Raw genomic sequence first — 14199 nt, forward strand, 5'->3', positions numbered from 1 at the left:
TTTACTGATCCTGTAAATATTCCCTTTGTAGTGTCGAGGCATTTGGGTCTTGAAGTAAAACAACAAGCAGTTGGATTCGTGGCGGTTTTACCCCTTGCATAGTGGGCGACTTTACCCTCAGTGGAACATTTTCATATTTGACCGAAAAAGTAGTCGAAATTACAAGATTACTCACGGCCTTCGATATTTCCGAAAGAAGACAGATTCAGGCAAGCGATTAAACGTATATTCACGAACAAAACAACAGATTTTTAGACTGAAAAACCTTAAGTCCCGTTGCCGCAAAACAATAGCGCATTGACTGGTTGCCAGCTGAAAGGTTGTTTTCGATTATTCCTGCGACCGTTCGTGCACTATCAAAACAGAAAAACGTGCAAAATGTTATGTAATTATACTGTAATAGACACGTTAAAGAATTTTTTCATTTATTTTATAACTTGGTAGTAAAACTACGGTGGGCGGTCTTACCCCGCAGGGCGGTCTTACCCTGTTTACCCCTAAATGGAAAAACATGTACCACTTTGGTTCTATGGAAAAAATAACGACAACCAGAAAACGTTGAGAGCAAAAGTGTTACATGTCCAGTCTGAACATGAAGGATGCATTATAGCTCCAAGTGATTGAGTACTATAGGATGATGATCTGTTTGTTAAAGAATTCAGTAGCGCCTAGTGTACATGTATTTGGTAACAGAAGAAATTTTACATAATCTAGATCGACTGGGGCCAATTTAAAGGAAAACACCCTGGTATCTTTGGGATCGTTTTTTGGCCGATAATAACTACACGATGGACCAGCTTCAACTTTCAAAAGACTACCGGTTGCCCTTCGTATCGAGAAAAACCGTAGAAGAAGAAAACTGATTTTTTTTGGCCATAATTCTGGTATAAGTTATCAGATATCGGCTTATCTTTGATCTCATGGTGTACTATTGCGTTCTGCATCAATTTATACAAAAAAAAAAAAAAAAACAAAAAGTTCATAAAAGCTCGACTAGAGGTGAGACATGACGGTTGATGAAGCTAAGCCTTGAGGCTGGCTCGTCAACTGGACCAACTCGGCCCACGGAAGAGATGTGTGAAGCTACGAATAACGGTCTATGGACTACCGTAGTAAACATAAAACGGCAAAACAGGACAAGCGTAAAAAACGCTTCAATCAACCGCTCTAGGGTAAGGCGAAGAGTAGAGAAGACGCGCTCATTCTACCTCGCGCATTACCACCGGGGCCATCCTTCTCCGTAAGGGTACAGCAGGGACCCAGGTAGCCACCATGAAGATCCCACTAGAGGGAAAGAACAGAGCCTTGAAGACGGCTTGACTAAAGGTCGGCTGGTCGGTATGACCCCTGGGTATCATCCAGCAATCTGTTCAGGTGTTTTGAGAGCGGGTATAGATCCTAGTCGTGCAAAGAGCACCTCAAGTGTTTTGCATGTACTGGCAAACGGAACCATAAACACACCACGGGGCCCAAGTGGCCGGCAAGCAAACCGATTTTTAAACCTCAGGTGTGAAGGTGATTCAATTAAACTCGGGGGAACCTCTGCTATGCTATACCAAGAAGCATACGAGTCGCAGTCTGACATTGCCATCGTATCGGACCCGTACCGCAATCCCACCCGGAAACGGTAACTGGGTATCGGACAAGTCTGGTAAGGTAATCATAGGGACGACAGGCAGGTTTTGCCTTCCTACCAAGGTCTACCAAGTGACAAAAGAATTGGCGGGCCGAATGCCGTTGGTTGTCGCAGATGACTTTAACGCTTGGGCTGTCAAGAGCGGAAGTCGCCGTACGAATTCGAGGGACCGGATTTTGTTGGAAGCTTTGGCGAAGTTCAACTTGGATCTGGCTAACATCGGCAATAAGTGCACCTACAGCAGAAACGGTGGGGAGTCGATTGTTGATGTGACGTTCTGCACCCCTGGCTGATCACGAACTCACAATAATAGCGACCACAAGTCGGCGCGCTATAAATCAGAACGCGAGACGGCTAGCGATAGGTAGAGCCAATACTCCAACCATCCGAGGCTGGAAGACATCGCACTTTGATGCCAATATATTAGGGGAAGCACTTAGAAGAGAACATGAGGGTGGGGAGTCCCGAGCTGGTCAACTTATTGCTATACTATCGCGGGCGTGCGACGCCACGATACCTAGGATAAGGCAACCTAGAAACAAAATGCGGCCGGTATATTGCTGGACTGATGCGATAACAGACCATCGCAGAGGGCGCGTACCGACATGCAAAGAGAGGAGCGTCGTACTTCGCGTCTGCGAAAGCTACGCTCAAGAGCACAGTTAAAGTAAGCAAACGAGCCTGCTGTAACAGATTATGCGCTAATACCAACACGAATCCGTTGGGTGATGCCTACACCTACGTAATGGCTAAGACTAGAGAAGGATCGGCACCAGCCAGCCCCAGCGATGTTGCCCGGATCATTGAGAGACTATTTCCACGCCACGATCCAGTCCCTGGCTTTCGGTTGTCGAACCACCGCAAACTGTGAGTGATAGAGGTCGCAAGTGCAGAGGTTGAGGAGGCGGTAAGGGTTAAGAATGAGGAACTCTTGGATATCGCAAATTCGTTGAAGGTGAACAAGAAACCGGGACTTGACGGAAACCCGAACCTAGCCATTAAAATGGTCATGAAGATAGCCCCCGGGTTGTTCAGGGAGGTCATGCAGAAATGCTTAGATTATCGCCTCCTCCCGGATAAGTGGATTGGTCCTGCTGCCGAAGTCCGGAAACCACTAGGTGACTCATCGGTATATAGACCAATCTGTCTGCTAGACACAGCGGACAAGGTGCTTGAGAGGATTATCCCCAATAGACTGGTGAGGGTGAAAACGGTCTATCAAGCGACCAGTTTGATTTCCGCAAGGGTGGATGCAACTCTCTCCGTCACAAAGACAGCCGAGCCGAGCCGAGAGCACTCCAACGTAAAAGGAGGGGCATCCGCTATTACAATCGTCACGCTCAACCTGAAAAACGCGTTTACTAGCGCCAGTTGGAACTCTATAGTTCTCGCGCTACAGAGTCTCAACGTACCGGCGCGGGCTTCGCTGTATAAGATCTTGGAAAACTACTTCCAGAATCGTACACTCGTTTACAACACAGACGAGGGTCAGAAATGTGTCCTAGTCCCGGTACACTGCTCGTTCGCTAATTGGGCTGAGGGCCTAGCCCAGTTAACGAATTTCGCTCGCTAACTGGGCTGACATTTCAAATGTCGTGAAATATCGAGGGGGATTCGGATGTAATTGCGCTAGGCAAAACTATATCAGCGAAAATTTGAAAATGTTTTAAACAAATACACTAAAAATTCTGATTGATGAACAGAAAATGAGAAAAAATAAATGGTTGGCCTCGCGTGTGCTTTATTCGCATTAAACGTTGCCTGGAAACAGTTCTTTTCTTTATATATATTCATTCGACCTGGAAACCAGTAGGTGGATATCTAGTGGATCGCATATGTGATAACAACCAAAATCCATTGAACTGAAAAAATCAATCTCAATTTACTATTCATGTGCCCCTATCTCGTTTTGACAGCAATATGAAAAACGCTGATTTTTGGCGTTCATCTGCTTTTTAACTGGGCTATAGCCCAGTTAGCGAACGCCCAGTTAAAAAGCAGCCCAGTTGAACAGCATCCAGTAAGCGAACAGTACTGTACTGTGGAATGCTACGTATGACGGTGTGTTGACGTGGTGATTGTTGGCTTGGCGGACGACATAACTTTAGAAGCCTATGACGAGGCCATAGAAGAGGTCGAGTTGAAAGCTGTACTGCCGGCGGATGCACTTTAGCTTCAAAGCGGTCTTTGAAACTCTTATAAGTGATGGTCGACGACAAGCTCACCTTTGGGAGACACGTTGACTACGCCTGTAAAAGGCATCGTGACATTATCAAATTGCTTGCGAGCGTAACTACATCCATACTTAGGTATGGAGCACTAGTTTTGTCTAAGGTGTTAGGTACTACCTGCTACAGAGGTAAACTGTGGTCATGTGACATAAGGGGTATACGGAATACCGAACGATCATCCTCGATGGTCAGGTGGCAGAGGGATTGATCCAACTCTACCAAGGGTAGATGGACACAGCCTCATACCGACGACAGCCGGATGAGTCGTGAGGCGACATGGGAAAGTCAACTTCCATGATACAGATTCTGTTAGGCCATGGTTGCCTTAGGCTGGTTTTGCGTAGATTTGGCCATGCAGGCTCGCCATGGTGCCCCGAGTGCTCAGATGCGGAGGAATCTGCAGAGCACGTGCTTTTCATATGCCCTTGCTTCGCACAAGCGAGGAGCGATAGCGGTGTGCGGACCGGATGCCACCCCGGCAAATTTGGTAGATAGAATGTACGCAAACGAGGCCATCTGGAGAGCGGTCAGCGTGACAGATTCCCGTATAGTCCAAGCACTATAAGGCACCAATTGACGGAATGATCATCGAAGTACCGAAGTGGGCTAACATCTTGTTTCATGGCAGTTACCTTCATGCAATAAATTAGTTTTTTGTTGAGTTTTCGATCATTCGCCTAAATGCTTAAAGCATAATGTTCGATAGATTACAAGTTTTATGTTTTTTTACGAATGATCAATGACTCTATAGTAGTTATAGCTTTTGACACCTGCATGTTTTTCAAGAATTTGTTTTAAGAATCTTAAATTATAGATTTATGTTTGTAAAATTTGGGAATATAATCAAATTTGACAAAGTTTATTGAATTCTAAATTCCCTGATTACTTATTAATAGTTTCCTAATAATGTTTTGCTCCTTGATGTTATTTTGATGGCTCTTATTTATTGATAGATTACATAGATTACTCAAAGGCACAAGTCTCGGTAATAGTTAATGCGTCACCTCTGAAAACGCTATTTTATGTTTGCTGCGGTGAAGTAAACGTAAAATAGCGTTTTCACAGGAAATGCGTTAACTTTTTTTTTGGCGTCTTGTGCTTTTGAAAATTCGAAGTGGTAGCTCGAAGTCAGCCGTTAGTGTCTTCAACACCGTTTCACCATAATGAGTGACTTATTTTTGCAATGACTATCCTAAGGTTCCTGAAACCTAAAAGCTCAAAATTGCATAATTCTAATATATGTAAATCCAAAAAAAAATTAAATTTCGAAATTCCATGATTCGTAATTTCTACCATAATTTCGTTCCAAATATTACTTTTCATAAAGTTGGTTTAACATTCAATATCAAAAATTAAGTTATTTTTTTGTTCCTTTTTTCATTCTTCGATCATTTGATAAAAATTAAAAATCATTCTGAATTTTGTTTCAAATTTTGTCTTTTCATGTTATATTTCTATTTCGCTGTTTTATTTGTTCATTTTTTTCCTGTCATGTTTTGAAAACTTTTTCACTTTCTTGTGATGAATTTATCAGAATTCTTGAAGGCTATATTTAGTTTCTTCATTTTTCTGTAATTTTTGTTGTTATTATTGTTTGTTTCTATGTCACGGTTTATCACTATATATTTGCTTTGGCTTGTATAGGCTGAAGCTGTGAATAAAAATAATTGCTCTTCCACAGTAGAAAAATTTATTATTCAAAAAAATCCATCGTTTCGAACTAAAATAAATTATTTATTACAAATGAAGCTCCCTGATTAGCTTGCATTTTCTAGGAAGGAATGAAACAAAAGCATGTATACAGGTAATTTACAAAACTTTTTTATCTAGAATAGATATTTTTTTATCTAGAATAGATAAAATTAAAAAAAAAGTTTGTATTCAAATAGAAAAAAATCAATTTTTTCAAATGTTGTTTACTAAAAACGTTAATAGTGTAGATTAATATTAAAAAAAAATTATGTTCATAAAATTGTATATTCAAAAAAACCATTTTAATTTACGTCGCTATCTCACATTGTAATAACTGATTGTAACAATGTTGCTACCTATCCACGAGAAACTGCCATAGCATACTCGAGCTGTCATGAATCAACCCGGGAGAGATGAAAGAGCGAACTATATAATGGATTCCTTTTATTATGCTGGGATTTCTACCTTTTGCTACCACTTGCACTTTTCTTTGAATTTCACGATTTCCTGTTTGTGTTGCTGCTCTACTGCTACTGACTAACAGCGATAATGGCGACGTTTTCAATGGTTTCTGCTTGTTGTAATGATCGACTGAATAGAAGAAGCACTTTCCACTAATTTGCACAGTAGAGCTTTGGATAATATGTAGCTTTGTTATCAACTTTTTATAATACTTTCTTTTTGTTATTACACTTAACGACGATCGACTGTTTATCCTCCTAATAGAATCGGACCGCTTTTGTTACTTTAAAACCCCGCTAGACAATAAAGCCTTACAGAAAAACCGAATAAAATCCTAGTGTGTGTGTAATGTGACCCGTTTGTTCCCGCTGATGTTCCTGCCGCTCGATAGTGTTTCACTATAGTGCTAAAAATCACCTTCCCTCCCCTTCATTCTAGACAGTTACGCGTCGTAACCGCACAGGTGATGCGACTGCTGTTCGTGTTTGGCTCGTTCAACCTTATCCGGACCAAGGGCGAACGAGCCTCCCCGAAGGAGGCCCCGGTGATCTGCGTGGCGCCCCACACCGCCTTCTACGATTCGATCTGTGTAATCCTGTTCGGGCCGTCGGCCGTGGTGGCCAAGTACGAGACAGCTTCGCTGCCGTTCTTCGGAAGTAGGTTTGACCAAAAAGCGGGGGGGGCAGAGGGGTTTTCCTCGTCTCTTACCGGGCATAATTTTTAACGGGCAATTTTAGCAAACACACTATCGAAAACAGACAACGCGGATAGATATTTTTCGTTTATCGACGCAATTTGTTGACTTCGAACAGTTTGGCTGTATAATGCACCATCAGCACCTAAAATATAATAATCGTTCATAATTTGCTTAACATTAGTGTCGTTATTTTAGTAGGTTGTATGTACACGAACGTTGGCTTCAATTGTCTACTGCAAACCATTTTGGTTCGGAGAAACAAAACAAAAAACAATAGTGAATGCAGTGCAGTAGGCAAAAAACGCTCACTCAAGCACTAACAAAAACGTGACATCGGTGGACTAAAGCCTTCTAACTGAAATCAGCACATACCGCTTACGAAAAAAAAAAAACAGAAATCAGGGTTGCACTTAGCCGCCCTAGGGAAAACAGGAAACCTATCACGCAACTTTCCAACGTCCTCAATATCCTCACGCACCTGGTGATGATGGTTGCCATAAGGAAATACATCGGCTAGCATTCTTTTTTTTTGTTGTTAGTCACCTTGATTCATACTTGTGCGTTTTAGTTCAAGTATAATTCTACCAAGTGTGTGATGCATTGCGTGACACATTATTTTTTACTAAGTGCTTTCTTTGTGATACACAAAAATGCCCTGAATCCACTGAAGAAACATATTTAGTAGCAAACATTCCTATTTTGTTATAACATAGGAAATCAATTATCTGTAAATGTTCTAATTTACTCTCTTTTTAAAAGTGTGATTGTTGAGGGATCTAAATCGCTCCCTTGCATAACTGCGAACGGGAAAGCTTAGAAAAGATGATTAGATTTGAGAATGCTAACTTTTAACATATCACAATCAGAAAAAAAATTAGAGTCCTTCCAATCGAAAATGTCAACATTTGATTGAGCTCTTTTTGGATTTTTCACTCGATCAAAAATCACCATCTTGATTAGTGAAACCTTATTCACAATCTAAAAAAAGAATCCAAAACTCAACCATGCAACCAACTTCTTAATCAAAAACTGTCCCGTTTTTTGAAAATCTTCAAGTATTTTGAAAGTATACATTTGGAATTTGTGTCAGACTAATTCCAAATGTATACTTTCGCACTATTAATTATATATTGATATGATTTTCTTATTTTTTTAATTTAGGAATTTTGATACTCCTATTTTGAAATTTGACGCTTTGCCTGAACCCTATTTATAATAATAATAGGCTATTATTTATCCATTTATACTCAAAACAGTTCAAATAACTGAAAAATATTATATTTACTGCTCTATGGTTCATTCTTGTCTTGGTCTGTCAATAATCTTCAATATCCAGTTAGTCTCAAACAATGTTTGGCACCGGCGCAACGTCATCAGTGATTTTTTTCGAAGAAGAATTGCATTTTTCGTGACCGTCGCCTTATGCGAAATATATTCATTGTGATAAAATCCATGCACGTGAAGAAAAAATATAATATTCCGTTCTTTGTTGCTTGCTGCCCATTTTAAAAGTTTGCTGGTTTTCTTAAAGGCATTTCCGTTGTTGAAACGTGTGAGCAATATCTGCAAGTATTCTCTTTCCGGAATACTCCCTACGTTGCTTTTACTTAGGTTACTTGGGTTTAAAAAAACACGTCGTTCGGTAACAATTTCATACTGTACACTTCATCACGCTCGAATGTTGATTTTCGTTTCATAAAATAATGCGATACCACATGTTTTTCTGTAAATTCGGTACTGCTCGAAACCCGGAAAAATCTACCTCACTGGTTACACTGCACCCAGACTCGAAAAATGTAAGTTTTATGGACAAATTTGTACATTTAGCATTCCTGATGTCAGTGAAAACTTCGTTCGCGTCATGTACCGGTTACATTAGAAAGATCAAACGCTATTTGATAAATTTTGAGTGTAGTATTCGTGTCTCCCTCCCTGGTATAGTGTAGTATCGCACATACCATGTGTCGGTTGTTCATGCATGCATGGTTACTTTCACTAAACAGATCTTGAACACTAATGTATCAATCGAGAGGTGAAGTTTACAAACTTTTGTTATAAAAATTAGCATTAATTTTTCAATTGCAACCAGTGAAATAAATCAAAATGGGGTGGTTGAGTTGATTTTCTTGGTCTTGAGGAATCAAAACGACTAAATTACGTTTAACCTGACGTTTCGACCTTTGGTTCGGGCCTTTTTCAGGAGGTACTATAATTGATATAAACAATAGTGGAAGCACGTACCCTACAACAAAAAAACCCAAAATTTACACTCTAGTCTGTCGTTTTTCGTTAGCAACATTAATTTCTAATGATCGGTCATTTAAATATTTCGTCGGCTTCAGAATAGCCTGTTACAAAAAAATATTTAGTTGAGTAAGCACAAAACCTGGTTGAACTTGAGAAAATTTACATAAACTAATGAATATTCACGTGGCGGAAAACAACTTGCAACGGAAAATGAATTAAGAGAGTAGCGGCCAATTAAGAATGAGAGCTCGCTTCAGGTTCAAGTTGTTTCTTTTAGATCAATGTTGTAAGAGATCCCACCTTTTTTGCAAGTTCTGTCATTTTCCCAGTTTCGTAGGAGACCAATCACCGACGCCCAGGGAGGTGACTCCACCCAGGACCCTAACTTACGACCCGTTAATTAACGGACCGGCGCCAACGATTCCACTTTCTCATGCGATGGAAGGCGTATTTCCAGAGATTTTTCGAACCCGGGCCGCAGATACGTTACCAACTACGCTAGGCACCCACCTATCTCGTGTTACGAATACGTGCAATCGGGTGTCAATGCACAGAGGTCGGAAAAGGCAATTTGACGAACTTAATTCATTCTAACGGTGAGTTTAGTTCCTCACAAATTTCTATCTCACACCTCCACGAGTCATACGATCACAATAGACTGCCAACTGAAGCATGAATACAACTGGTTGGTGAATACTGGTTAATGTTGTCATCTGACAATAGCTAAGTGAAAAGGGGCGACGCGATCATTGGCGCGACAACCATATTTCGGCGTAAGAAGGAATGCCTCGTCAACGAGAGCGATTGTTCATCTAGATGAGGCGGCTCAAAACAGCGTCTGTTCTCCATGTTAGGGGCAGCCAGCGTGGGACTCTAATCAGTACTGTCACGATGGTCCTTCGGCGAGACGGAGGGTTAGTGCAGCTCTTACAAGCCAACCGTTAAAACAATCAGTACAATCTGTACACACGAGCTGGGCACAGTTTCCATTGTGATGGGAAAAATACAGAAGGTGGTGCCAATCAACAGTAGAATTTGCAAGTTGAGGTTCAGAGGCCGTTTCTTCAACGTTAGCAACATAAAGGTGCACAACCGTCACCTAGGAAGTATGGTCAAAATGTGCCAACGGCTTTTGGTTATCAACAACATCCGCTACCGTAATCCGCGACTCAAACTCCTCCGAGTTGCTACTGAGTACGCGCAAAGCCTTGAGGCAGCGTTGCTGGATATGGGAGAGCTTATCGAAGACTGTTGAAGTACTGTAAAGGCAGCCATTAACAACGCAGCGGAAGGTGCTGTTAGATTCGTTGAGAGGAATCGACGGTCTGTTCGATGAGGAGTGTCAAAGGATTCTAGACGAGAAAAATGAGGCGCGGCATTGATGCTGCAGCACAGGACCCATCACAACGAGAGTCGATACAAACAGAAACGAAGACTTATTCGGGACAAGAAGCGCCGCCTGGAAGAGCTGGAATGTGAGGAAATGGACCTTCTGTGTTGTTCTCAAGAAACACGTATATTCTACAAGAAAACAAAAGCACCCTGCGCAGGCTTTGTGCCGCGAACTGCAATGTGTCGGGATGAAGATGGAAGAATCTTGATGGACGACCCTTACTAACACGCAGAGAATCCTGAGTAAGAATCCCCAGGATACCTTAAACTCGGTGACGGAATCGTGACAGGAATCGCAAACACGATCCGGTGGATTCCCACTAAGGATTCTTATTCAAGAATCCTAGAGCCATATACAGGGCATTTCTGAGGATTATTTTTCCGGGAATCCTTTTCAAGGACGCTCACGAATACAATGTGAAGACCCTAGAGAATCTATGCGAATCGTATGTGTTCGTCCGGGGAACGTGAAGTGATCGACAGGTAGCAGCAGTACCGCAATAAATACTTGGATGGCGCAGAGGCATTGGACCACGACGGTAGAAGGAACAACTTCGTCAGCACAGCGGAAGAGAGACACATACCGCCCCATTATAAGTGAAGTTAAGTTAAGCAGCTCAAGAACAACAAATCAGCTGGGAACGATGGTATCGCAGCGGAGCTTGTCAAGCTGGGCCCGGATAGATTGGCTTCCTGTCTGCATCAGCTGATGACTATCAAGGAAACATGGATCAGTGATACAGGAAAGCTACCGGTGATGTGGAAGGAGGGTATTATGGTAATATAACCAATATACAAGAGGGGCGACAAATTTGAATGTGAGAACTGCCGAGCGATCACAATTCTCAACGCCGCACAGTGCGTTGAGCCATAGACAAAAATCTTTTTTCATTCTCTTTTATTTGGATGCACCAAGTACCAAGTGTTCACAGATATCCCTTGGGTTGTGAACAAGTATTGGTGAGCTTTGGTAAGCATCACAAATACTAATACAAGCATAGCAAGCGTTAGCGTCCAGAGCAATCATTAGTTTCACATTTCGTGCTAAATTGTCGCGCGTTTTCTAAACGTTGGTAAAACTCAATTACTTCGTGTATTCCAATAACACAAAATGGAAAATAACAATCAAGGTTAGTGCAATATATTTCATTGATAGAGAGACTTGGTTTCGATTGCGTGTATGATTAATCGGTATCATGAGTTGGTGGAGGTATTATTCCTTAAAAAAACGCGAACTCAAACTTTCGTTAGCGTTTTAAAAAAAGTTCCACCGAGTTCCTCTCTAAAACATACATCAAAAGTTTGCTTGAAGTGTCCTCTACAAAATATATAAAAATTAGCTGCAACTTCTTGCAACTTTGCGAGATTTTTTATTTTTCGTATGTCAATGCCGATCGCTCGTGAACCGGCAGATTTTTGAGAAGTGGTTTAACTGCAATGTAAGCAAAAGTACATCCTGTGTATTTCGATATTGTCTCTACCAGAAGACACAGTTGAGCATGTTTATGAAAATTTGCACAAGTTTTCTGCTGTATATTGTCCGAAATTGAAGTCGAAATGGGAGAAATGCAATAGAATAAAAAAGTATTTTATGAAAAAGCATGAAATTTTGTTGGAGTCACCGCTTGCTCTTCCTAGATTCGGTGAGAATAATAATTATGAATACAACCATATTTCTTCTCGTGAGCGTCCTCAGAAGCTTCTTGAAAGCTGCTCAACTAGAATTAAAAAACGGCAAGTTGCAGAGCTCGTTGAAAATAATCTCCCGAAAGAATTAGTATTTGCTACTACCGTTTCGAACAACTATTCCAATTCGTCTAAAGATGACCCAAAACTTGACTTGATAATATAATATGCATCATGAAGAATTTAAAATTGTTTGCTACTCTGGTAATTGAATATACAAAAAATAATAAAAATCATACGTAAAAGAATACCTAAAAAAATCTTTTTTTTTGTTGTAAAACATAGAAACCGCAGTTTTCGTTACAATGTACAACTTTTACAAAGAGATTAACGGTTTCTGGTATAGGATGAGTGCGTTGGCGTTTGGGACAGTTTTGTAATTTAGTGTATCACATAAGACTTTTATGCATTTAGTAGCTCTGAAGGTAACGAACAACTTTCCTTGTTACATCAACATGTTTTATCGACAAAATCGTGTAGTTTTAATTTTTGTCCCGTCTTACCCTACATTCAACGCACTGTGCGCCGCCTACAAAGTGCTCTCCCAGATCATTCTTCTCTCGCCGCTAGCACAAAGGTTCGTGGGAAGTTATCAAGCCGTTTTTTCTTATGGACGATCGACAACGGACCAAATCTCTACGCTGCGGCAGATTCTACAAAAGTATCGTGAATATCAAGTCCCCACACACCACCTATTCATCGATTTCAAAGCCGCTCACGACCCTATCGACCGTGTAGAGCTATAAAATGTTATGGACGAAAATGGCTTCCCTGCGAAACTAACAAGACTGATTAGGGCCACGATGTATGCCGTTTAGTGCTGTTTGAAGATTTCGGGTGCGGTATCAAGCCCGTTTGAAACACGCAAGGGACTTCGACAAGGCGACGTTCTTTCCTGGTTCCTGTTCAATATTGTGCTTGAAAATGTTATGAAACATGCGGCCTTTAACATGCGGGGCACGATTCCCGAATTAGGCCAGCCAGTTCATCTGCTTAACTGACGACGTGGACGTTGTCGGAAGAACGTTCCAGACGGTTGCTGAACAGTACACCAAGCTGAAAAGTGAAGCAGAAAAAAATGGATTGAAGGTAAAACGTCAAAGACGAAGTATCTGCTACCAGGGGGAATCGAGTGCGTCAGGGCTCGCATAAGCAGTAGCGTAGTGATCGACGGAAATGGGCTCGAAGTGGTTGACGAATTTGTTTGAAAGACGTTGCGGTCTGGCAAACTTCGCCCTCGTACCAAGTGCACCATGTACAAGACGCTCATAAGACCGGTAGTCTTCTACGGGCACGAGACATGGTCAACGCAATGCAAGCACTAACCGAACTTCTCGAACGACGTGTGCTTAGGACCATTTCGGCGGAGTATGTGAGTGAGGATGACGTATGGAGGCGAAGAAAAACAACGAGCTAGCGCAACTTGGGCGAGCCCAGTATTTAGAATATCGCTAAAGCTGGAAGGGTACAATGGGCGGGACATGTTATAAGAATGCCGGACTGCAATCCCGCAAAAATAGTGTTCTTCTCGAACCCAGCCGGTACAAGACGTGGAGGCGCGCAGCGAGCTAGTTGGTTGAACCAAGTGTTCTTGTAGATGAAAGTGGTGATGGGTGCTTCCAATGTAACGGCACCCACGCGTCCTGTGAAAGCCTACAGGGCTCGGTCACATTAGGTGACATACTTAGAACCCGAAAAGAATCCGGTTTCCTACCGCATTCTTTCTACGTTGGCAGCTGTGCATGGAAGTAGGTCGAAGCTTGCTTACAATTGAAGCCAAGTCTTCCGCTTGGCTTGGGGGACGAAAACCGCCACCCGTAAGCACAATTATTTAAAACAAGAGCCCGCGGTTCGATACTTGATGGGCCGGTAACTCGTCGCCGCACCGCGAGGGTGAGTTACTGGCAAATGTGTGTAAACAAGACAGAGTGGCGAGCGCACGACTCACCGCTCTCGGTAGAATTAGACTAAAGGGGATTAAACTCACGAAGTAATGATCGAAAATAGAGAAAACCCAGGAAAGGCCATTAGAGTAATAAGGATTGTCAGTGATTTCGCGCGGGGAAATTGTCCCTCGCGGAATACACTCTAGGGCTAACAGTAAGTTCTCATGTAAAACATTAGACCGTACATACAGGATACACGAGTTTTTTTGT

The 14199-nt window shown here is 41.8% G+C and overlaps 1 protein-coding gene across 3 annotated transcripts in view; it reads left to right on the top strand.

Moving 5' to 3' along the window:
• The window catches only part of LOC129718977 (lysophosphatidylcholine acyltransferase), a 49739-nt gene that overhangs the window by 22133 nt on the left and 13407 nt on the right, over positions 1-14199 (top strand). For 2 of the 3 annotated variants that reach the window (XM_055670267.1, XM_055670264.1), the window contains exon 3: positions 6460-6677. The exons of the other annotated variant lie outside the window; for it this stretch is intronic. In XM_055670267.1, the coding sequence (XP_055526242.1) occupies positions 6460-6677 (218 nt within the window). The remainder of the gene's footprint in view (positions 1-6459; positions 6678-14199) is intronic. 3 annotated transcript variants of the gene reach the window in all.

Source organism: Wyeomyia smithii, chromosome 1, assembly GCF_029784165.1.
Source record: "Wyeomyia smithii strain HCP4-BCI-WySm-NY-G18 chromosome 1, ASM2978416v1, whole genome shotgun sequence".
NCBI lineage: Eukaryota > Metazoa > Arthropoda > Insecta > Diptera > Culicidae > Wyeomyia > Wyeomyia smithii.